The following is a 25513-nucleotide window of genomic DNA, read 5'->3' on the forward strand; positions in this document are numbered from 1 at the left end:
ACTTTACTCTTAACTGTCCTTAAGATAGTTTAACTATAGCTACTTAATTTTTCCCCTCATTCTTCCCAACTCTGCTTCTATACCTTTCTGGCATTATGCCACTACATTCACTAGCCTTCTTGTAAATAATAGCATTTTAATAGTTAGTGAAACTTAAATTTGCCTGTCCTAAATTTGGTTTCTTCCTAAAGCTAATGTTTCTTTTGGAATCCTTGAGAATCCCTCATTAATTACATCTAGAAAATTAATTACATCTAGAGTCTTTGAGTACTGCATTAACCACACATTGCTCTGTGATGAGTCTGTTAGGATGATGATAAGTTGCATACTTACTTAAGCTTTCATGAATAGTCTTGTTTGCCCCTAGGAAGAAAGTGAACAGCTTTAAATTTTCTAAAGAATCAGAACAGTAAAACGCATGTAATATTTAAAGACTTGTTGGATTACTGGGTGAATTCTTTAATAGATTCAAGTAATAACAATCAGAAACAGCGTTGCTAGAGTAGAAAGATTTATTGGAGTGAAACAAGACCCATTCCAAGTCCAAAGCCTCTTAACCTTTTTGGTTAAGAACGTGGAGACTGAAATGAAAACATATCAGATGGGAATCCCTGCTCTATCATTTGCTAACTGTGTGATCTTGAGCAGTTTAAAAACAAACCCAAACCCCCATTTCCTCATCTATTTGTAAAGTGGGAATAGTAATACTTCCCTCACAGACAGGAGGATTAAATGAGATTATTACTAAAGTGCCCAGAATAAAGTGTCCAATATTACTGGAATATTGGAAGTTCTAAATGTATTCAGTGTTTCCTCAAATGTAAAAAGAAAAGGATTTAGTGAATTAGATGTACATGTAAAAACTCTCTGTAAATTTTTAGGACTGTTCAAATGTTACATTGATAGGTGCCATTACAGAGTGTCTGCATCCTCACCTGGCGTCACCAGGGCCCCTAGTGCAAGCGCCAGAGCCCTGATTCAAGGAGGCCTGCCTCAGGGACACCTCCAGTCCCTGAAAGGAGCCGACAGGCTTCCAGAGCTACCAGCGTGGCTCCAGTTGCCTGAGTTCAGCCTCCACTTTCATGTTAATCCTTTCATCTTAGACACATGGAGAGTGAAATGCAGATCCCCACAAAAGGAATGAAAACCCTGCTTTTATACCCCTCACAGATGTGGACTTCAGGATTCTCGGAAGTTACTTGGGAAATATTTAAGTGATAAAGAATAACCCATGACTGACTTAGTTTCCTGGGGATGACAGACAAAAGAGCTGAGTAAAGCCAATGTGGTATCTTATATTGGATTCTGGGACAGAAAAAGGACATTATTGGGAAAATTCGTGAAATCCAAATAAGGTTGGGAGTTTAACAGTAATGTACCAATGTTGGTTCCCTGTTCCTGCTGCTGCTAAGTCGCTTTAGTCGTGTCCGACTCTGTGCAACCCCAGAGACAGCAGCCCACCAGGCTCCCCCATCCCTGGGGTTCTCCAGGCAAGAACACTGGAGTGGGTTGTTGGTTCCCTAGTTTTGGACAATATTTCGTGGTTATGTTAACATTAGGGGAAAATGGGCCGAGGGGTAGCCATATGGACACTGTCAACTATTTTTGGCAATTTTATGTAAATCTGAGTTTGTTCCAGAATTTAAAGTTTATTTTTAATAGAAAGGGAACTTTTAGAGCCCATTTGAGTATTTATAATGTCTCCTTAATGCTCTTTGACATTAAGGGTGCCTGGCCCAACACAAGATGGATTACAGCCAAAGCCCCTTGGCTTGTCTCTGTGAAAGATGTTTATCTTAGTTCTTCTTAAATTGTCTCATAAAGAAGCTTAAGGCAGGAATCTATTCAGTAAGTTTCAGAAAGACTTCCAAGAAAAAGAACTACCTTAATGCAATGAATCATAGGCAGTAAATAGAATAAAAGACAGTCACATATGTGTGGAAAGGTGAGCAGCTGTAAGTATGCCTAAGATTAAATATATTTAGAGTATTTTAAAATAATAGATTTTAGTATAAGATACTTAGTATATCTTAACTGTGGGTAAGAAAAAAATCCCAATTGTTTCTAAAGGGATTCAGTGTAAAATGAGAGACCCTGTTACCTTGTTTCACTTCAAAAGTAGTAATATTTCTTTGGGATTTAATTACTTAAGAGTTTCTTTTGACTCACTTAAAAGAAACCAGATGTTCATTAAAACTGGGGAAATTATTTTAAAATGTATAGTTTTATAATCTAATTCTAAAAACTTGCAATGATCATTTGATGGCTTTATGTCAATCTTATGTTATCAGAATTTATTGGTCATCAAATGAAAAAGGGCAATAAACTAATATATGTAACAGATTTCACTTTGGAATTGCACTATAATTTTAAAAAGTACTGTTTTGAATAAAAGCTACACTTTGAATATTTTTATTTTAAGATTTAATATTATAAAAGTAGTACATTTCATATTAGTACAAATTGTTCACATTTGTATTTATCCTTCCAGAGATAACAAACAGTGTATGTAATTTCAGTTATTTGAGTAGCTGTATGAAGTTTGGAAATATGAAAAGGCAAAAATGCCCATAATCCTACCACTTTCACCTTTTGAAAGCCTACTAGTTACTTTCATCAATGAGTTTTGAGGGGCTTATTTTTTATTACTTTAATATTCACTGAATGCCTAAATTATACAGGCTAAAAGAATTGTGCTCTTGAGAAGTGATTTCTGTAAATTATTAGAAATTTACCAGAAAAATAATTCAAAGTTTGGTACCATTTTTCTCAAAATGGTATTTATTCACCACATTACTCAAAGGGTAAATGTTAACTGGCTTCAGCATCGAGTCATCAGGCACAAGTTTTAACATATTTGGGTACTTGTATGCATTGCACTGTTTTAGAGATTTTGAAGCATTCCCTCTCTATAACGAGATTAACTATGGAAAATCTAAAAATCTATTTAGGTAAGTGTCAGGTAAATGGCAACAATATTAAATACTATAGGAGTTCAAAGAAAAGAAAAATTTGGTGGGGAGCTTCACTAGTTAGAGAGGAAGTGCGAGCTGAGGTCAGTGTTGATGGATAAGGGGTAGTATCTGCATTTACAAAGATGAAGAAGGAAGGTATTTCAGTCAGAAAGAATCTAAGAGCTAATGGGCAAAGATACGAGTGAGTTGTTTTCAGTGTACAACAAAAAACAACCAAAAAGCAGAGAAATCTTGTTGGAGAAAGTTTTGGAAATAAGGTAAATTTTGTCTTTATAGTGGAAGGCTAAAGAATTTTGTATTTTATATACAATTAATAGCTTATTGTAGGTATTAAAAAAATTATATATTAATAATATTCAGTAGAAGAAAAGAAATTGAAAACTAGGATATAAGAAATGCTATTTGGATGTTAGACTTGTTAATGCATAATTACAACCACAGAAGAAAAATGCAGAGATAAAATGCAATAACTTGTTCTTTTTCTTCTTGGTAGATTGATGGAGAAACGAGAGGTTATTTTGTATTGTGACCTTCATGGCCATAGCAAGAAAGAGAACATATTCATGTATGGCTGTGATGGTAGTGATAGATGTAAAGCATTATACTTACAGCAACGAATCTTTCCACTTATGCTGAGCAAAAATTGTCCAGATAAAGTAAGCTTCTTTAAGATTTTGACTTTTCCTTTATTACATATTGTCCATGCAGGAGAGCTGAATGGATAGGCTTATTCAGTAAGCTGCTTTTTTATTTAGTTTTTTTGACTGGTTTATACAGTTGACCATAGAAAGCAATGATGTGAAATGTTTAATAACCAGTAATTTGAAATATAAGGGGAAAGCGCCCACTAGCCTACCACCACACTTGATAAAAGATTTGATTGTTTTTCTCTTAAGGTCAGGAACAAGGCAAGATATCCACTCTTACCCCTTCAATTCAGCCTTACACTGGAGGTTCTAACAAGTACAGTAAGGGGAGAAAAAAAAAATAAAAGGCAGACTAGAAATGAAAGGCAGATGTGATTATCTTCATAGAAAATCCATGCAGTCCACAAGAACTATAACTGAGTGAGTTTAGCAATGTCATAGGATGCAGGGTGCAGTTCTCTATATTCACAGTGAACAACTGGAAACCAAAATTTAAAACAAAACCATTTACCATAGCTCCAAAACAAGCAAAAGACTCGTGACTGAAAATGGATGCATAAGGGAGTTTTTAAGAGGTGATGGAACTGTTCTATATTCTAATTTGTGGTAGTATTTTATCGACTAAAAAAAAAGCACAACGTGAAAGTTGTGAGTAAGTTTTATTTGGGGCAGTATGAGGACTGTAGCCTGGGAGACAGCACATCAGATAGCTCTGAGAAACTGTTCCAAAGAGGTAGCGGGAAAGGACACATATATATGTGATTTTGGTAAAGGGGAAGTACATGTAGTCAAGCACATATTTGTAGAAAGTTTCTGCTGGTCTTGTGAGGTTTCTGCTAGTCTCGAGAAACAGTTGTCACCATGAAGGATCTTAGTGCTTTTCTAGATATGAGGAGATATAAGAACTGGGCTCGTAAAACCAACTCCTGGCGGTATCTATCTATCTAAAGACCTGTCCTGCCAGTTTCCCATAGCATAGAGTGTCTCATTCCTGCTTTCCACCCTGAACTCCTTCAGGGGGAGTACTGGAGGTCAGCAGCTGCTGTGGAACATGACCTAATCCTTATAGAGGTAGATGGCAGACACCCATGGCAAGTGCCAATTTGTTGACAGTTTTTACAAACCTTTACATGTATTAGGGCTTTCTTAGTGGCTCAGTGGTAAAGAACCCACCTGCCAATGCAGGAGATGCAAGTTCGATCCCTGGGTTGGGAAGATTTCCTGGAGAAGGAAATGGCAACCCACTGGTAAATCCCATGGACAGAGGAACCTGGTGGACTACAATCTGTGGGGTCACAGAAGAGTTAGACCTAGTGACTAAACAACAACATATGTGTGTTAACATTCACAGGATGGAACACAGTAAATTTTTTCAATTAAATTAGAAAAACTCATTGTAGATACCGATGTTATAACAATCTTTCAGGATAATTTTCAAATTATCTTTCATGTGATAACAAAGCATCAGTATCTAAAAATCTACAACACTGATCTGCATTCTTAAATATGTTTAGACTCCTTCTTGTAACAAAGTCAACACTATCAAGAATTAGTCAACTGGGTTTTGAATGCATATGTTTTATATATACATATATAAAGGAAAATTTATTTCAGAATTCAAGCCTATAATTCTCAGAAATATAAATATGTCATCCTTAAAATGAGCTATTTCCACTAATCAGGAAATAAAACAGCTCCAGAAGCTTTTATTTTAGCTTTAGAGAGAATTATGCCTTTACACACCTACTTTCTCATTTCTAACCGTACTTCCTATGACAGACATTGTGATTAGAAAAGCATGGGTCTCATTTTTATTTGCTTCTTTTCAGTTTTCATTCTCATCCTGCAAGTTTAATATTCAAAAGAGCAAAGAGGGAACAGGAAGGGTGGTGATGTGGAAAATGGGGATCAGGAACAGCTTCACCATGGAGGCCACTTTTTGTGGATCTACTCTGGGTAAGACTGAGGGCCCCCATTTGAGACTATCAGAGAGTTAAACCAAAGGAACACATTCAATGAAAGATTCATAGTGTTTGACAACTAGATAATGAGCACTTTCTTCCTACTTAGATATATACCAGTAATCTAATCAATTCTATAAATAGGATGAATAAACAGATGCCTACTGTATGTATCTCGATCACAACATTTTCCTTTGTTTAGAAAAGGAAGTTTTAGCACATATATAGTATACCTAAGTGGTTGTTTCGTGATCTGATCTTTAATTGCTTGTTTGGGGTTTTTCTTTCAGAAGAGTTCCTACGACTGTAATGATTTCAAGAAAAAGCAATGCTCATAATTAAAATATCAGAATAGAAATATCTTTAGTAGATTTGCCCTTTTTAAGACAAAGTTGACTGGGCTTTGTTTTTTGTTTTTTTTTTTTAATTGGTTCCTTGAAGTAAAATAAAACATGTGCTCCATTTGAGGAAGCTTTTAGTCACATTTAACATATCCTTAGAATGCCTCATATTAGGGTACCTCGCATTACTAGAAAATGTATACTCAAAGGAAAGTGACAGAAATCCAGACATATTACTTCTGGCTAATTTTTAAGCACCTTGAAATTGATATAACACTGTTAATGATGATGAAAACATTAAATATTTATGCAGGTTTTTTCTCTAAGTGATGATTAGGGTGCTTATAACTGGTAACCAAGTAGTCCATAACTTCCTGACTGAATTTTCTTCTGCTTTGCAACACAGATTAATCTGTGTTCATTTAAATGTCACCTTTGGTCCAGGTGGTGGAGAGGGAACAAGGGAAAACAGTTAGTTGTTTAATGACCTGCCCCAGTGTAGAAGATCCAGAGGACAGAACATGGAATCATATCAGGTGTTTTGTTTATACTCTGTTTTGCAACTTAGGCCTTCCCGCTAAGAAAAAAATGTTTAACTCACCATCAAGGGTGGATAAACTTATTGATGTTTTAGGTAATAAAAGAGGCACTCATTTCAACACGAAAGACCTGGAGTCAATGGGATATCACTTTTGTGACTCTCTCTTGGACTACTGTGATCCAGACCGAACCAAGGTAATTAAAGTCCATTTGTTCATACATCAGGCTCTAGACACCCAGATAACATCACCTGCCTTTGGGCCTGCAGCAGTTTGTTCCTTCTAACATCCTGACTGTTCATTCAGTGTTTTGTTGTACTTGATGTTCCAGATGTCTATAAATATTCAGTTACTTTAATTAGGAAACAGTTATTTATAATTAACTTACCTATCATTGTCCCCTAGTATTATCAGTGCCTGAAAGAATTAGAAGAAATGGAGAAACATATAAGCTTGGAAAAAGTCATTGATGATTCAGATACTTCTCTGAAAGAAATTACATTGGATCTAGAGACTAGGTAGGTCAAGATAGTGAAAGTAATGTAATTTGCTGTGTTATTCTACCATGCTCTCTAGTGGTTAGGATTCCACTCTCTCACCACCACGACCAGGGTTCCATTCCTGGTTAGGGAAGGCCTGTTATAACAATTGGAGGATGTAATTGTCAGGCTGTACTGAAAATCCTGGCTAGAAATGGAGGAAAAATTTTCCCCATGCACATTACTTCAGCCAGACTTCATCAAGACTTCATTTATTCAAATGATATTGAGTACCCACTATGTACTATATGTGAAAGACATACTCAAATTGTTTTTAATGCTGTCATTACCCACAGAGAACTGACACATTTACAGAGAGACCATATAAATAATCTAAGTTAGTGAATGATAAGTGCAAAATTTAATGCCAAGGGAATGTTACTGGAAGAAGGAAGGTACTAATTTTAGTGCAGTTCCTATAGGAAAAGCAGAACAAATGTTTGATTCTTAACCTTTATAAGTTTTCAGACTTTGAGTTAGTGCCCCTGTAACCTCCAACAGTGACTCACAAGTTTGTTTGCAGATAGAGTATCATTTTGAACTCATGGCTTTGTTTATATTTGACATGATCCAATCAATTTCAGTCATCATTCCTCTAATACTCTCTTCTAATGCCTAGAACTATCAAACATCTATACCACCTTTGTAAACATCCTTTTTATAACTAGAACTATTTCTGCCATTCCAATAACATAATAAAGTAAAAGTAACTGTTGAAATTTTAAAACACCACCAAAACATTATGTAAGTAATTTATTATTTTTTTGTAGTAGCCATGCCTCTGACAGTTCAGAATCCAATGACTCTCAGACTGATCTTCTCAACTTAAATTCTCAGGTAAAATTGAAAATTTATGCCTATGATATGGATATGCCAAATAGGTACTCTTCTTACTATGACTAACAACCAGGCAAAAAAAAAGAGTCTGCAGTTGTGTAAATTATTGTATAGCATAATTGTTATTTTCTTATTATGTACCATATCCTTAAATTATAGAATTTTCTAATCTTAGAGTTTTTTAATACCCTTGTTTTATTGATGAGAACAATTAAGATCCAGAGAGATTAAATTACTTTTCAAAAGCCACACTACTTGTTAATAAGAGTTGGTAGCATAACATACATTGCCTGACTGTTAGTCCTATATTCATTTATTTATTTATTTAACAACTATGTACTGAGCTCTGACTTCATGCTTGGGAATAGATCAATGAACAAAATTTAAAAAAAAATCCTTCCCATCATAGCTTATATTCTAGTTGGTAAGTAAAATGTGAAAGTCACTCAGTCCTGTCTGACTCTTTCCGTGGAGTTCTCCAGGTCAGAATACTGGAGTGGGTAGCTTTTTCTCTTCTCCAGCGAATCTTCCCAAGCCAGGAATCAAACCAGGGTCTCCTGCATTCCAAGTGGATTCTTTACCAACTGAGCAAGTAAAATGTATGATGTGTTAGATGATGAGAAGTGCCTAAGGAGGAAATTAGAGCAGGAGGAGGATTAGGGAGTTTAGGTGGTATTGTGTAATGAATGTTTGTGCCCCACTACTGAATACACATGTTGAAACTCTAACCCCCAATGTGATGGTATTAAGAGGTGACTAAGACAAGCTTGAACTGAAGGGGATGGAGACATAGAATAAAAGGAAGGCTATCAGAACTTCTTGAATTTTACAGTATGGCTTCAATACTACAGAGCTCTGTAGCTGAGAAACATGTAATGTTCTTCAACACGAGTTTTACGGGTGTTTTGTTTTTTTATTGAAGTATAGTTGATGTACAAAGTTTCAGGTATACAGTATAGTGATCCATGATTTTTAAAGGTTACACTCCATTTACAGTTATTATAAAATATTGGTTATATTCCCATGTTGTACAATTATCCTTGTAGCTTATTTTATACATAATAGTTTGTACCTCTTAATCCCCTATCCCTGTATTCTCCCTCTTCCCTTCTCTCTCCCCACTGGTAACCACTTGTTTGTCCTGTATATTTGTGAGTCTGTTTCTTTTTTGTTATATTCACTAGAATATATTCAGTATTTTCACATTTTTTAGATTCACATACAAGTAATGTCATTCAGTATTTGTTTTTCTCTGACTTATTTCACTCAGCATAATACCCTCCAAGTTCATCCATGTTGCTGCAAATGACAAAATTCCATTCTTTTTTATGGCTGAGTAGTATTCCATGCACATGCTTGCACACACATATACACACACACACAAACACACATAGCACATTTTCTTTACCCATTCATCTGTTAATGGACGCTTGATTGCTTCTATGTCTTGCAAACTGTAAATAATGTTGCTGTGAATATTGGAAAGATTGTTATCTTTTCAAACGAGTGCTTTTTTTTTTTTTCCAGATATATACCCAGGAGTGAAACTGCTGGGTCATGTGGTAGTTCTATTTTTGAGAAACCTCCATACTGTTTTCTGTAGTGGATGCACAAATGTACATTCCTACCAGTAGTGTATGAGAGTTCCCTTTTCTCTACAATCTCGCCATCATTTGTTATTTGTGTTTTTGATGATAGCCACTCTGACAGGTGTGAGGTTGATATTTCATTGTGGTTTCCCATGATTAGCTATGTTGAGCATCTTTTCATGTGGTTGTTGGCCATCTGCATTTTCTCTTTGGAAAAATGTTTATTCAGTTCTTCTGCACATTTTTAAAACTGGGTTGTTTTTTGATGTTGATGGCAACCCACTCCAGTATCCTTGCCTGGAAAATCTCACGGACAGAGGAGCCTGGAGGGCTGCGGTCCATGGGGTCACAAAGAGTCAGGCACAACTGAGAGACTAACACTTATATGGCAGTTTATGTATGTTGAATATTAACCCTTATCAATTACATCATTTGTAAAATATTTTCTCCCACTCAGTAGGTGGTTGTTTTTTCATTTGGTTTTTGCTTTCCTTTGCTGTGCAAATGATTTGAATTAGATCCCATTTATTATTATTTCCTTCCTTGGTGGCTCAGAGGTTAAAGTGTCTGCCTATAATGCGGGAGACCTGGGTTCAATCCCTGGGTCGGGAAGATCCTCTGGAGAAGGAAATGGCAACCCACTCCAGTAACCTTGCCTGGAAAATCCCGTGGACGGAGGAGTGTGGTAGATTACAGTCCATGGGGTCGCAAAGAGTCGGACACGACTGAGCGACTTCACTTTCACTTTCACTTTGCTTTAGGAGATAGATATAAAAAATATTGGTACAATTTATGTCAGACCGTCCTGCCTATGCCTTCCTCTAGGAGTTTTATGATTTCTGGTCTTATATTTAGGTCTGTAATCCATTTTTAGTTTATTTTTGTATGTGGTGTTAGCAAATGTTCTGATTTCATTCTTTTACGTGTAGCTGTCCAGTTTTCCCACCCCTGCCTTCGGAAGAGACTGTTTTTTCCATTGCATATTCTTGCCCCCTTTGTTATAGATTAGTTGACCATACATGTGTGGGTTTATTTCTGGGCTCTCTATTTTGTTCCATTGGTCTTTGTATTTATTTCTGTGCTAGTACCATATTTTGATTACTAAAGCTTTGTAGTATAGTCTGAAGTCAGGGAGCATGATTCCTTCAGCTCTTTTTCCTCTTTCTCAAGATTGTTTTGGCTATTCAGGGTCTTCTGTGTTTGCATAAAAATTTTTTAATTATTCTAGTTCTGTGAAAAGTGCCATTGGTATTTTGATAGTGATTGCATTGAATCTGTAGTTTGCCATGGATAGTTATGGTCATTTTAACAATATTAATTCTTCTAATCCAAGAACACAGTGGATCTTTCCAATGGTTTGTGTCAGCAAGATAAGTTTTTAAAAGCCCCAAAGGGACTAAGAGATCATCAGGGATGCTAATGCTTAGGTTTTAACAGTGCAGATGGCTTCCATTGAAGGACATGGAGGTAGGCTGTCTGGAGCTGTGCACTGTGGTGTGGACAGAGTACTGACTGAGAGCCAGGTATGAGTGGCAGCCTGCCAAGCTGCTGGATGATACTGCCACCCCAGTGGGTCCAGAAGGCAGATCACGGAGGCACGAGGATTATTCATGACTATGAAGATCCCATTGAATCTGCTTTACTTGGTTTTGTGCTTGCTTGGGACCCATCACCTCATCCTTCTTTGCTTTTTCTCCCTTTTACAATGGGAATGTCTATCCTATGCCTGTCCCTCGGTGGTACTTTGGAAGCACATAACTTGGTCATGGTTTCACAACTGGACAGGAAATTCACCTTAGGATGAATTGTATTTTGTGTTTCATCCGTATCTGATTTAGATGATATTTAGCTAGGACTTTGGAGTTTAGAGTTGATACTGGAATGAGTTAAGACATTAGGAGTTATTGGGATGGAACGAATGAACTTTGCTTTTGAGAAGCTTGTCAATGTGGGAGGTGTAGGGGTGGAATGGCCTGGATACTTCTGTCTCCCAGAAGTCATATGTTGACATTATAATGCGCAGTATATTATGGTACTAGAAGGTGGGGCCTTTGGGGGTTGATTATGTCGTGAGGGCCGAGCCATCTGAATGGGATTAGCGCCTTGTAAAAGAGGGCCCAGAGAGATCCCTAGCCTCTTCTGCCTTGTTAGGATGCAACAGACAGTCCATAAACCAAAAAGAAGCTCTCACCTGACTATACCACATCCTCATCTCAACCTTCCAGCCTCAGAAATATGAGAAATAAATTTCCTTTTTTTATTAGACACCCAGTCTATGGTAACTGTTTTGTTAGAGCAGGTGAATGGACCAAGACAGATATTGTATTCATTTCCTCTTGCTTAGTAACTAATTACCCCAAACCTCTGCAACTTAAAATGACAAACATTTATTATCACACAGTTTCTGTGGATCAGAATCCAGGAGTGACTTATCTGGGTTCCTAAGTTCTCTGAAAAGACTGCAGTGAAGGTATTGGTAAGGCTGTGGAATCATGAAGGCTTGACTGAGGAAGGATCCATTTCTCGAGTTCACTTACATGGTTGGTGATAAGATTCAGTTCCTCACAGGCTGCTGAACTGAGGGACTCAGTTCCTTGTTGGCCGAGGGCTGAAATCTCCCTTGGTTCCTTACCATGTGTCCTTCTTGTGTGACAGCTCACAACACGTATCTGGCTTTCATCAGAATGAGCAAGTAAGACACCAGAAGAGGGCACACAGGCTAGAGGCACAGCCTCCCTGTAGCCTCATCCCAGAGGCAGAATCCCATCACTTTTGCCATATACCATTCATTAGAAGGGAGTCACCAGGCTGAGCCCAATACCTAGGACCACAGGAGAGCATGAATGCTAACAGACAGGGATCATCAGAGGTCATCTTAGAGATTGTCTACCACAGACGTGAAAGCCATTAATGTTGATTTGATTTTTGCCTCAAGGCTATATTGAAGCCAACCTACAAATTCTAGAATTTGGGGCTATTTTCCCTCTCAATTCCATTTTTTTATTCAAGTATTTTTGAGCTGATTTTTTTCTTGTAGCACCTTATCAAATGAAGCTAGCAACCACCAACTGATACCTATAGACTTTCTGCCTCAAAGCCCCTTTGTCCAGTGGCTCGGGTCTGTTTGGCACGTCTTCTCTCACAGAAGCAGTTTCATGAAATGTGCCACCTCTACATAACTTGTGTTTTCTGCCTTCCTATAACCACCTGCTATTTAGTCTCCAAGCCAATGACAGCCATATAGTTTTATTAGGACAGCATCCTACTTTTAGGTATCAGTTCTAAACTATTCATATTTTATTCATTAAAACAATTCTCAGAATGTCAATAGCTTATATTAGCAAATATCTTTTTTCCTGTTTGGGGGTCATCTATGGCTATATTGGACTGACCAGGGATCCACTGAACTCATGTCCAGACTGTGGGCTGATTCAGGTCTGGTCTACATTTCTTCCTTCTCCATAGACACCAGCAGCCAGCTGGGGCATGTTATCTTATGGAAAATCATAAGAGTTCAGGAGGCATGCCAAACCATGAAAGTATGTTTAAAGTTCCCATGTATCATTCCACTGGCTAAATAAATTACTATGTCCAAATCTAACATCAAGGGAGTAAGGAGAGTAAAACTTTGGGGATGATCTAGGAGGGACCTATTCCTAGACAAGGAGTACTAGAAGTCCAAAGGCCATGAGGAAGGAACGTGTCTGTTATCTTTTGGAAGACCAGGGAAACTAATCTGGGTAGAGAAGATTGAACAAAGAGAACAGGAGTAAGAGAGAGAACGTGAAATAAGTGTTGGACATTGGGGAGCGGGTGGAATAGATCATGTAAAACCTGGCTTAGGACTTAAGGTTTTACTCTTGAGTTTGGAGAGTTTGGGTTAGAGGAGTAACATGATGGGCTTTGTATCAGCAAGGTCACTTTGGCTGCTGTGTTGAGAGCATAATGATGAATCATGAGGGGAAACCATTTAAGGGGCTATTGCAGTTACCCAGGCAAGAAGTGGTAGCTGGACCAAGGTGGTAGCTGTAGAGACAATGAGACATGACCAGATGTTAGATATAATCTGGCAGAGTCTAGAGAAACTGCTGATGGCTTGGGTACAGGTTTGAAAAATACAGAGAGAAAAAGGTCTCCAGAATTCCAGGCCTGAGCAACAAGATGGAGCTTCTACTTAGTGACATGGAGATTTTCTTCTCTGTTGCTGCTGCTGCTGCTAAGTCGCTTCAGTCGTGTCTGACTCTGTGCGACCCCATAGACGGAGGCCCACCAGATTCCCCCCTCCCTGGGATTCTCCAGGCAAGAACACTGGAGTGGGTTGCCATTTCCTTCTCCAATGCATGAAAGTGAAAAGTGAAGGGAAGTCGCTCAGTCATGTCTGACTCTTCGCGACCCCATGGACTGCAGCCTACCAGGCTCCTCCGTCCATGGAATTTTCCAGGCAAGAGTACTGGAGTGGGGTGCCATTCTCTACTACATCATATTCTGAGGGTGTGTATCAGAAGTCCATCCATTGCAAAGAACAAAAAACTTCCAAAGATGGCTTAGCTAAAAGGGAAATTCGTCGGTTTAGTAAGAGAAATAGTCTAGGGACAAGGCTGGCTTTAGCCATGGCTTAAATAAGGGGCTCAAAGGATATCACCATGATGCAAAGTTTTTTCTCCATTTTAATGTCATTTCTGCCTCTTCTGGGCTGGTTCTATTCTCAGACTCTCTTGCGGGCAAAATGGAATTCTAGCCTCTCATTCTCACAATTCTAAGTCTGGTATATACCCTCTTTTCCAGTAGCCCCTCAAAAATATAGAGATTTTTTTTTATTGTAGTAAAATTACACCTAACGTTTACCATTTTAACCCTTCTTAAGTGTATAATTCATTGGTACAAGTACATTCACACTGTGGTACAACCATCACCACCATCCCATAACTCTAGTTATCTTGAAAAGCAAACTCTACAGCCTTTAATAACTCCCCATTCTCTGCTCCCATGTCTCCTGGAAACCACTGTACACTCTTCTTTCTTCGTGTGTTTTGCCTGTGCTAAGTACCTCATATAAGTGGAATTGCACAATGTTTGTCTTTTTGTGATTGGCTTATTTCATCAAGCATGATGTCCTCAAGGTTCTTCTATATTGTAGCATATTTCAGAATTTCTCTCCTTTATAAGGCTAAATAATATTCTATTGTATGTTTACACCAAATTTTGCTAATTCATCTCTCAGTAGAAACTTAAGGTTGCTTCCACATTCTAGCTGTTGTGAATATGATCACACATCTCCTCAAGATGCTGCTGCTCTTCATTCTTTTGGGTGTATACCCCAAAAGGAAACTGCTGGATCATACGGTGATTCTACTTTCAATTTTTTGAGGAACCTCCATACTCTTTTTCACAGCTGCTGCTGCTAAGTCACTTCAGTCGTGTCCGACTCTGTGCAACCCCATAGATGGCAGCCCACCAGGCTCCCCCATCCCTGCGATTCTCCAGGCAAGAACACTGGAGTGGGTTGCCATTTCCTTCTCCAATGAATGAAAGTGAAAAGTGAAAGGGAAGTCGCTCAGTCATGTCCGACCCTTAGCATGGACTGCAGCCTACCAGGCTCCTCCATCCATGGGATTTTCCTGGCAAGAGTACTGGAGTGGGGTGCCACTGCCTTCTCTGTTTTTCACAGCAGTTATACCATTTTACATTCCCACCAACAGTGCATGCAGGCTCTAATGTACCTACATGCTTGCAAGCACTTGTTATTTTCTGGTTTGTTTGTTTGTTAATAATGGCCATTCTAACAGGTATGAGATACCACCTCACTGTGGCTTTGATTTGCATTTCCCTAATTGTTAGTGATGTTGAGCATGTTCATAAGGGATACTGGTCTATATAGCTTCCTTTTCTTGTTTGTAGTGTCTTTGTTTAGCTTCGGTATCAGGGTAACTCTGGCCTTATAAATTACAAAATGTTCCTTCCTCTTCAATTTTTTAGAAATGTTTGAGAAAGATCAGCATTAGTTGTTCTTTAACTATTTGGTGGAATTCACCAAACAAACCATCCGGGCTTTATTGTTAGTTGGGAGAATTTTGATTACTGATTTCAGTCGCCTTAACTAGTTACTTGTCTATTCATATTTTCTATTTCTTCATGAGATAGTCTTGGTAAGTTCTGTGTTTCTAGGAATTTATCCATTTCATCTAGGTTATCCAATTTGTTGGCATACACTTGTTCACATGACTTTGTTATAATTCTTTATATCTGTGTAGAATTGATACTAATATCCTCACTTTCATTTCTGATTTTAGTAATTTGTCTTTTTTTCCTTAGTCCATTTAGCTGAAGATTTGTCAACCTTGTGGACCTTTTGATTCATTTTCTTCAGTTTTTCTATTTCATGTATTTATCTCTGCTCTAATCTTTATTACTTCCTTCCTCCTACCATCTGTGAATTTGTTTTTTAATGTGATTATAGATATAAATTTCCTCCTCAGTGCCACTTATGCTGTGTCCCATAAATTTCGCTCTGTTGTGTTTTCACAACTCTGCATTTGCTAATTTCCCTTGTGACTTCTTTGATCCATTTTTTTTAAGTGTGTGTATAATTTCCACAAGTTTTTGAATATTTTAGATTTTCTTCTGTTATTTATTTCTAACTTCATCCCATTGTGGTCAGGCTCTGTCCATGGGCAGATACTTTGTATGCTGTCTATCTATTAAAATATATTACAACTTAACTGGTGGCCTAACATATGTTTTATCCTGGAAAATGTCCTATATGCAACTGAGGAGAAATGCATACTCTGTTATTGTTGAGTACAGTGTTCTGTGTATGTCTGTTAAGTTTAGATGACTTACTGTGTTAAATCCTTTTTCCTTACAACCTTCTGATTGGTTCCATATTATTGTTAGTAGGGTATTGAAGTCTCCTACTATTACTGTAGAACTGTCTGTTTCTCCCTTCAGTTCTATTTTGCTTCATATATTTTGATGATCATTAGGTATGTAAATACTTATAATTGTTATATATTGTTGTTGTATTGAATTTTTTATTAACCTATAATGTCCTTTTAAAAGTAGTTTCCAGTAATGTTTTAAAATTTAGTCTGTGTTTGTCTAATAGAGCCACCTCTGCCTCTGTGGGTTACTGTTGGCATAGGATATCTCTTTCCTTTCACTTTCAACCAGTTTCTGTGTTTGGATCTTTGTGAGTCTTCTAAGACTGCATATAGTTGGATCATGTGTTTTTATCCATTCTCCCAATCTCTCTCTTTTGACTGAAGAGTTTAATCCATTTATCCATTAATATCCATATTATTATCCATTGATATCCATTTAATCCATTAATCCAATGGGAATAATTCCTGATAAAGACACTGACTTCTGTCCTTGTGCTGTTTTCTATATGCCTTATAGTATTTTTGTCCCTCCTTTTCCTGCATTACTGTCTTCTTTTGTGCTTAGTTGATTTTTTGTGGTGAAATGTTTCAGTTCCTTTCTTATTTCCTTTTGTGTTTATTTTATAAATCATTTCTTTGTTTTCACCATGGGGATTACATTTACTATCCTAAAGTTATAACAGTCTAATTTGAATTTATACCAACTTAACTTCAAAACATACAAAAACTGTTCCTTTATAGTTGTACCCCCACGCTTTCAGTTGTATATGTCACAGAATTACATAGTTATACATTGTGTGCCCCAAAACATAAACTAACATTTCTTTAAGTGTATTAGTCTCCTAAATTATGTAACTAATAAGGTTTGGCGTTACAGGGCTTCCCTGGTGGCTCAGAAAATAAAGAATCTGCCCACAATTTGGGAGATCCAGGTTCAATCCCTGAGTTGGGAAGATCCCCTGGAGAAGGAAATGGCAACCCACTGCAGTATTCTTGCCTAAAAATTCCAGGGACAAAGCAGCCTGGTGGGCTATAGTCCATGGAGTTGCAAAGATCAGACACAACTGAGCGACTTAACACTTTATAGGCTAAAGTAATAGTAGTAGTAGCTTTTAGACTAATACATGCTTTTTTTTTCTTTAATATTTTTCCTCTTTAATCATGTAGGGCTTCCCAGCTAGCTCAAATGGTAAAATCTGCCTGCAATGCAGGAGACCTGGGTTCAATCCCTGGATTGGGACGATTCCCTAGAGGAGGGCTTGGCAACCTACTCCAGTATTCTTGCCTGGAGAAGCCCATGGACAGAGCCTGGTGGGCTACCGTCCATGGAGTCGCAAAGAGTTGGACACAACTGAGCAGCTAACACTTTTTTTTCATGTAGATGACAGATCAGTTTGAAATTATTATTACAATAATACTAATGTTCATAATTTCCCATGTATTTATTACCTTCATTTAGACCTCTATTTTTCTCTACAGCTTCAAGTTACTACCTAGTGCCCTTTCATTTAACCTTGCAGAAATACCTTGAGCATTTCTTTCAAGGCATGTCAAGTGGTCACAAACTCCCTCAGCTTTTGTTTATCTGGAAATGTCTTAATTTCTCCCTAAATTTTGAAGGACCATTCTGCTGGGGGGGGGGTGGGGTTTGTGGGGGTTTTTTTCCTTTAAATTCTGTATTGTCTTCTGGCTTCCAAAGTTTCTGAGAAATTGGCAATGATCTTCTTGAGGATCCCTTGCAGGTAACAGTTTGCTTCAGTCTTACTGCTTTCAAAGTTTATGTGACTTAGTGTGGGCATTTTATCTTACTTGAAGTTGACTGAGATTCTTTGATAGTTACCTTCACATCTTTGATCAAATCTGGGAAGTGTTCAGGCATTTTATCTTCACTCTTTGGCACTTCTGGGTTTCTGGCTTCTCCAGCTCTAAGGCTGGGATAGATGAAGCAAAAAGAAAACACACAGAACTACTCACCATCAGGCAGCCCTTCTGCTCCTGAAGTCCCTCATCATCTGCCTCCTCTTTTTCTCCTTTCAGAGCCTCTTCTGTTTACTTTGTATATAATGGCCAGGGGTTTTAGTTGCACCTAGTGGAAAGGAAAGAAAAAGTACTTCATCTTCCTAGAAGTCTCTAAATAGTTTTATATTTGCATGCTGCTGCTGCTGCTGCTAAGTCGCTTCAGTCGTGTCCCACTCTGTGCAACCCCATAGATGGCAGCCCACCAGGTTCCCCCGTCCCTGGGATTCTCCAGGCAAGAACACTGGAGTGGGTTGCCATTTCCTTCTCTAATGCATGAAAGTGAAAAGTGAAAGTGAAGTCGCTCAGTCGTGTCCGACTCTTAGCGACCCCATGGACTGCAGCCTACCATGCTCCTCCGTCCATGGGATTTTCCTGGCAAGAGTACTGGAGTGGGGTGCCATTGCCTTCTCCTTATATCTGCATACATACTATCTTTGATACATTGATTAAATATTAATCTCTTACCTAGATAAAAAACAAGAAAAAACAACTAAAAACAAAGAAGGAAAGAAACTCTACCATAGAAAGACATCAAAACATCAGAGAAGAGCAAGAGGTAAATATTGATATGTTTGCTAATGGTTGTTTTAAAAAAACAAGAGAATGGCAAGTTATTTCCTCTTACACCCAGGAATGCTTAATGATTTTTCCCCAGGAAAACTTAATGATTAAAATTTTGCTCATATTAGTTACTATTTATAAAAATACAAAAGAATCTTGACAGGTGAGAGGTGGGTCTTATTAAGGTTCTATATTTAAATTTCACTTATAATTACCTTACTCAGAAAACTATTTAAGGTCTCTTACAAAGAGGCATTCAGGATAGCAAGAAGAGATAAAACTTAGAAAACTTAATGGGAATACAAGAGTATAAAACAGGTGGTGCTGAGATTGCCTTTCATCATGACACTGGAAGGAGCTCTGCAAACCCTTTCACCAGCAAAAATTGATGAAAAAAAAAATTTTTTTTAATTTAAAGTTTCTGGAAATGGTCCTGGGGCATACAGCAAATGAAAAAAACATCTACTCAGGAAAATCTAAAATATGATAAAAACAAAAAATAACAACAACAACAAAACCCAGATCCTCTGATATTTGAGTCAAAACTCTGCACGCCCCCCAGCCCCAGCTCACTGATACTCTGCAGTGGAGGACACAGGGTCCCCTTTCCCCACAGATACCAGACAAAGGGCTATCATATACCAGTAGGGGCAGGGCACTCGAATTTCTTACTGTCTTCAGCTACCTATTGCTAAAGCTAAGTTCCGGGCAAGTGCAGCCAAGAGGTGGGGGCTCCCTTCTTTCTATCTATCCAGACCCCATTCTTGAAAATAAGGCTCTAGTTTGGGTGCTACATCACTGAAAATATTTTGGTTCTAACTGCCCCTATCTTGGCTAACAAAGTGTTAGTTCCACACTGGAAGAAGCACATAAAGAAGGCCTGAGACTACTGCCCTCTTCCCATCTACATCTTAGCTCTGAAAGTGGGGTACCACTGAAAGAAAAGTGCCACTGTCCCCACTCTCAGTGTGACACCCCCATTAGGAATTTTGCATAAGTGCAGCAAGATGGCAGAATAGAAGGATGTGGAACTCACCTCTCTTCACAAACACATCAAAAATACAACCACCTGTGGAACAGTTCTCACAGGAAACCAACGGGAAACGGGCAGAAGACCTCTTATATTGTACAACTGAAGCTGCATGCACAGTAGAGCACAAGCTGTCCGCACCTGCATGTGGGGCACGGGTACTGTGGCAACAGACTTTGTTGGCATGCATACCAAGTAGCATCCCAGAACCGCATGTCTCTAGCAGACATCCCTGAGGAGGAATACAGAGCGGCTCCTTTCCCTGGTCCTTCCCATCTCACACCCCAGCTTGGAGCTGGATGTGGGGTGGAGAGGCCCTGGGGGGCACTCTGGCAGAGGCAGCCAGGGCCCCAGGTGGCAGCACAGGGACCTCCATTCCTGCAGTTACAGCACCCCAACCTCTCAGCCCCAGCCTAGAACTAGTCTGGGACAAACACAACAGAGAAGGGACACAACCTCGGGCTGCCTCTGGGCAGAACTGGAGGCAACTTCACCGGTGACGCACAGGTTCGCTGTGACCACGTGGGCCCCACTTGCTTTAGCACTCACCTCCTCTGGGACAGAGCACATAGTTAAGGGCAGCAGAGCCTTACAGAACCCAGGTGATCTGGAAGACAGAATAATGGAAATCACCCAATCAGAACAGCAGACAGAAAGCCAAATTGGCGGCGGCGGGGGGGGTCAGGGAGGGTAGGGGGGTAGGGGGTGGGGAGTGGAATGAAAGCCATATACAAGAGCTGTTGGATATTATAGAGTGCCTTGCTTAGTCGTGTCTAACTCTTTGTGACCACATGGACTATAGCCCACCAGGCTCCTCTGTCCATGGAATTCTTCAGGCAAGAATACTGGAGTGGGTAGCCATTCCCTTCTCTAGGGGATCTTCCTGACCCAGGGATCAAACCCACATCTCCTTAATTGCAGGCAGATTCTTTACAGTCTTACCCACCAGGGAAGCCCCATAAAGAATCCCACCCTATGCATAATTTTGGTACCAGAAGGAGAATAGAGAGAAAAGAGGATCAAAACTGTTTTCAAAGAAGTTATGGCTGAAAATTTCCTAGAATCTAAAAAAGGAAACATATCCAGGTATAGGAAGCATAGAGGGTCCCAAAGAAGATAAACACAAGCAGACCCAAACCAAGACACAGTTAAAATGGCAAAAGTTAAAGAGAATTCTCGAGGCAAGAAGAGAAAAACAGTCAGTTACAAGGAAGCCCCTATAAGGTTGATTTCTCTGCAAAAGCTGTGCCGGTCAGAATGGAGTGGCTTGATATAGTCAAAAGTCCTGAAAGAGAAAACTCTGCAACCTGGAATACTACACCCAGCAAGATTGTCATTTAGAATAGATGGAAAAAGAATTTATCAGACAAGCAAAAACTAGAAGAGTAGAGCACTCCTAAGCCTAACCTAAAAGAGATATTGAGAGATCTTCTCTATATAGAAAAGAAGCAAGTATCTATAGGAAAAGGGAAATAACAGGAAAGGCAAATATATAAAAAGATTGAACATCACTTAAGTTAGTACATAGATTAAAAGCAATCCAAAAAAATTATAAAAGCAATTGTAACTACAATTAATAGTAAAAGGATAAGCATCAAAATGTAAAATAGGCCAAAATCACAAAATGTAGAGGAGGGGAATATAAAAATGTAGATCTTTGAACTTGTGTGACTATTCGTTTAGAACACATAAAGTTATGGGTTAACACTTGAAAGCCAAGGTAACCACACATCAAAAAGGTACAATAGATTCTCAAAAACCAAAAAGAAAGGAACTCGAGCATAGTACAGAAGAAAGCCATCAAACCACAAAAGGGAAAACAAAAAGAAGAAATAAATAACTACAAAAACTGGAAAACAAATGTTTAAAATGGCAGTAAGTACATACTTTATTAATGATTTCTTTAAATGTCAGTGGACTAAATTCTATAATCAAAAGACAGAGTGGCAGATTGAATAAAAAATGCCACCTATAAGAGACTCACTTTAGGGGAAGAGATACAGATTAAAAGTGAGGGGATGGAAAAAGGCATTTCATCCAAATGGAAATAATAATAAAGCTGGGCTAGCAATACTCATATCAGACAAAACAGACTTTAAAACAAAGGCCGTAAGGAAAAACAAAGGACATTATATAATGATAAAAGGAACAATACAAGTAGAAGATACTACACTTGTTAACATAAATGTACTCAATACAGGATCACCTAAATACATAAAACAAGTACAGGCAGACATAAAGGGAAAGACCTACAAGAATACAATAATAATAGTAGGAGACTTTTATTGACATGAATGGACAGAACTTCTAGACAGAAAATCATAAGGCAACAGAGATGTTAGATGACACAACAGCCCAGATTAAACATAGCTCCTAATGTCTTCCCAAAGTAAAAGACTTAATTTGCAACAGATCCTGGAGAAATTCAACTTAACAGCATCCTCAAAAATTGAAATATAGAGAAAGGCAATTTGAAGAAGATTGGTAGATTCTTTGGAGATACGGGCCAAACATATAGGCTGGCTAGTTCACAGAACTGGGGGCAGGGGAACAGGTAGGAGGAGTCTAAGGCAGGGTCAGTATAAATCTGAAACCCTGACCTGGCAAATTATCCCTTCAAAGGAACCCAGATTTTATTGAATTAGCCTGTAGAGCAATTTACATGCTCAAGGCATTGCTGAAGCAGTAGACCTACCAGCCAGAAATGAGCAGAATTTAACAGCTGGGTATAGTCAGAGAAGGAGTCAGAGAGACTTCTGCCAAAACCACTGCCCTCCCAGAGAGTATGGTCAGGGATGGAAGGGGTAGGGGGAAGGATTAGTACCCTACCCAGAGATCAAAAGAACTGTCTAGTTAGGAAATAAGCCTGACAAACACGGATGAAGGACAACATCCCAAGTTGATGAGATCAAAAAAAAAAAAAAAAAAACCTCTTTGGATCCCATCCGGTCAATCCATAAAGCATCTGTTACCTGCAGAGAGCCCAGAAGTCAACCTGAGTGCCAGCCTCAGGTTAGAAGATTTCTACTCAAATATTTTTGGTGTTAATAATAGTAATCCAGTGGGAAATCTAAGGTTAGCCATGACAAGTTCATTTAGCAGATACAACAGCAAATACACTGCCATCTGCCAAATGTGGATTAACAGAATCTACTTTTCCAAGAACTTTTGAATTTTTTTCTCATTTTTAAAATAATCTTTGGTAAAAAGAGTGAACAGTATCATCTTAACTGAGGTTAATGCCTGGGGTCAAATTAAGCTCATGCTCTTCAACTATTTCTTAAATGATTGCTTGTAAGATATCAATATATCCCTAAAGTATTAAACTATTTTAGTAACCTTTATTCCCTACCAGGATACTTTCAGTAATTAATCTTGCAGACTTTAAGCAAAAACAAATCCTTGTAGATTACTGTGATTAGAATTTATAGATCAATATGGTAGAAACCAATACAATATTGTAAAGCAATTATCCTCCAATTAAAAATAAATATTTAAAAACAACAAAGAATTTATAGATCACATTCATAAAGGACACTAGGAGTTGATCATAGCTCAGTTGGTAAAGAATCTGCCTGCAATGCAGGAGACCCACATTTGATTCCTGGGTTGAGAAGATCCCCTGGAGGAGGAAATGGCAACCCACTCCAGTATTCTTGCCTGGAAAATCCCCATGGACAGAGGAGCCTGGCAGGATACAGTCCATGGGGTCACAATAGTCAGACATGACTTAGCAGCTAAACCAACCAACTAACCAACCAACCATAAGAACACTGGCTTGGTGATTTTCTTATTTTTTTTGGAGGCTAATTACTTTACAATATTGTAGTGGTTTTGCCATACACTGACATGAATCTGCCATGGGTGTACATGTGTTCTCCATCCTGAACCCCCCTCCCACCTCCCTCCCCATCCCATCCCCCTGGGTCATTCCAGTGCACCAGCCCCGAGCACACTGTATCATGCATCGAACCTGGACTGGCGATCCATTTCACATATGATAATATACACATTTCAATGCCATTCTCCCAAACCATCCCCTCCTCGCCCTCTCCTACAGAGTCCAAAAGACTGTTCTATATATGTGTATCTCTTTTGCGGTCATGCATACAAGGTTATCGTTATCATCTTTCTAAATTCCATATATATGCGTTAGTATACTATATTGGTGTTTTTCTTTCTGGCTTACTTCACTCTGTATAATAGGCTCCAGTTTCATCCACCTCATTAGAACTGATTCAAATGTATTCTTTTTAATGGCTGAGTAATATTCCATTGTGTGTATGTACCACAGCTTTCTTATCCATTCGTCTGCTGATGGACATCTAGGTTACTTCCATATCCTGGCTATTATGAACAGTGCTGTGATGAACATTGAGGTACACGTGGCTCTTTCATTTCTGGTTTCTTCAGTGTGTATGCCCAGCAGTGGGATTGCTGGGTCATTATGGCAGTTCTATTTCCAGTTTTTTAAGGAATCTCCACACTGTTCTCCATAGTGGCAGTACTAGTTTGCATTCCCACCAACAGTGTAAGAGGGTTCCCTTTTCTCCACACCCTCTCCAGCATTTATTGCTTGTAGACTTTTGGATAGCAGCCATTCTGACTGGCATGAAATGGTACCTCATTGTGGTTTTGATTTGTGAAAAGGAAAGATATAAGCATCTGAATGCAGAGTTCCAAAGAATAGCAAGAAGAGATAAGAAAGCCTTCTTCAGCGATCAATGCAGAGAAATAGAAGAAAACAACAGAATGGGAAAGACTAGAGATCTCTTCAAGAAAATTAGAGATACCAAGGGAACATTTCTTGCAAATATGGGCTTGATAAAGGACAGAAATGGTATGGACCTAACAGAAGCAGAAGATATTAAGGAGAGGTGGCAAAAATACACAGAAGAACTGTACAAAAAAGATCTTCACGACTCAGATAATCATGATGGTGTGATCACTCATCTAGAGCCAGACATCCTGGAATGTGAGGTCAAGTGGGCCTTAGAAAGCATCACTACGAACAAAGCTAGTGGAGGTAATGGAATTCCAGTGGAGCTGTTTCAAATCCTGAAAGATGATGCTGTGAAGGTACTGCACTCAATATGCCAGCAAATTTGGAAAACTCAGCAGTGGCCACAGGACTGGAAAAGGTCAGTTTTCATTCCAATCCCAAAGAAAGGCAATGCAAAAGAATGCTCAAACTACCACACAATTGCACTCATCTCACATGCTAGTAAAGTAATGCTCAAAATTCTCCAAGCCAGGCTTCAGCAATACATGAACCGTGAACTTCCTGATGTTCAAGCTGGTTTTAGAAAAGGCAGAGGAACCAGAGATCAAATTGCCAACATCAACTGGATCATCAAAAAAGCAAGAGAGTTCCAGAAAACATCTATTTCTGCTTTTTTGACTATGTCAAAACCTTTGACTGTGTGGATCACAATAAACTGGAAAATTCTGAAAGAGATGGAATACCAGACCACCTGACCTGCCTCTTGAGAAACCTATATGCAGGTCAGGAAGCAACAGTTAGAACTGGACATGGAACAACAGACTGGTTCCAAATAGGAAAAGGAGTATGTCAAGGCTGTATATTGTCACCC

The 25513-nt window shown here is 38.6% G+C and overlaps 2 protein-coding genes across 2 annotated transcripts in view; one reads left to right on the forward strand and one right to left on the reverse strand.

The window, feature by feature from the left end:
- Positions 1-25513, forward strand: part of AGBL3 (AGBL carboxypeptidase 3) — a 101388-nt gene that overhangs the window by 37378 nt on the left and 38497 nt on the right. Inside the window, exons 8-13 of the mRNA XM_060414888.1 lie at positions 3469-3631; positions 5452-5578; positions 6559-6659; positions 6869-6981; positions 7773-7839; positions 18798-18884. Of these exons, the coding sequence (XP_060270871.1) occupies positions 3469-3631; positions 5452-5578; positions 6559-6659; positions 6869-6981; positions 7773-7839; positions 18798-18884 (658 nt within the window). The remainder of the gene's footprint in view (positions 1-3468; positions 3632-5451; positions 5579-6558; positions 6660-6868; positions 6982-7772; positions 7840-18797; positions 18885-25513) is intronic.
- Positions 1-25513, reverse strand: part of CYREN (cell cycle regulator of NHEJ) — a 92071-nt gene that overhangs the window by 1227 nt on the left and 65331 nt on the right. The window contains exons 7-10 of the mRNA XM_060414887.1: positions 20376-20526; positions 18284-18395; positions 6852-6880; positions 334-363 (exon numbers count right to left, since the gene is read on the reverse strand). The gene's annotated coding sequence lies outside the window, so the exon portion shown is untranslated. The remainder of the gene's footprint in view (positions 1-333; positions 364-6851; positions 6881-18283; positions 18396-20375; positions 20527-25513) is intronic.

Source organism: Ovis aries, chromosome 4, assembly GCF_016772045.2.
Source record: "Ovis aries strain OAR_USU_Benz2616 breed Rambouillet chromosome 4, ARS-UI_Ramb_v3.0, whole genome shotgun sequence".
Lineage (NCBI taxonomy): Eukaryota > Metazoa > Chordata > Mammalia > Artiodactyla > Bovidae > Ovis > Ovis aries.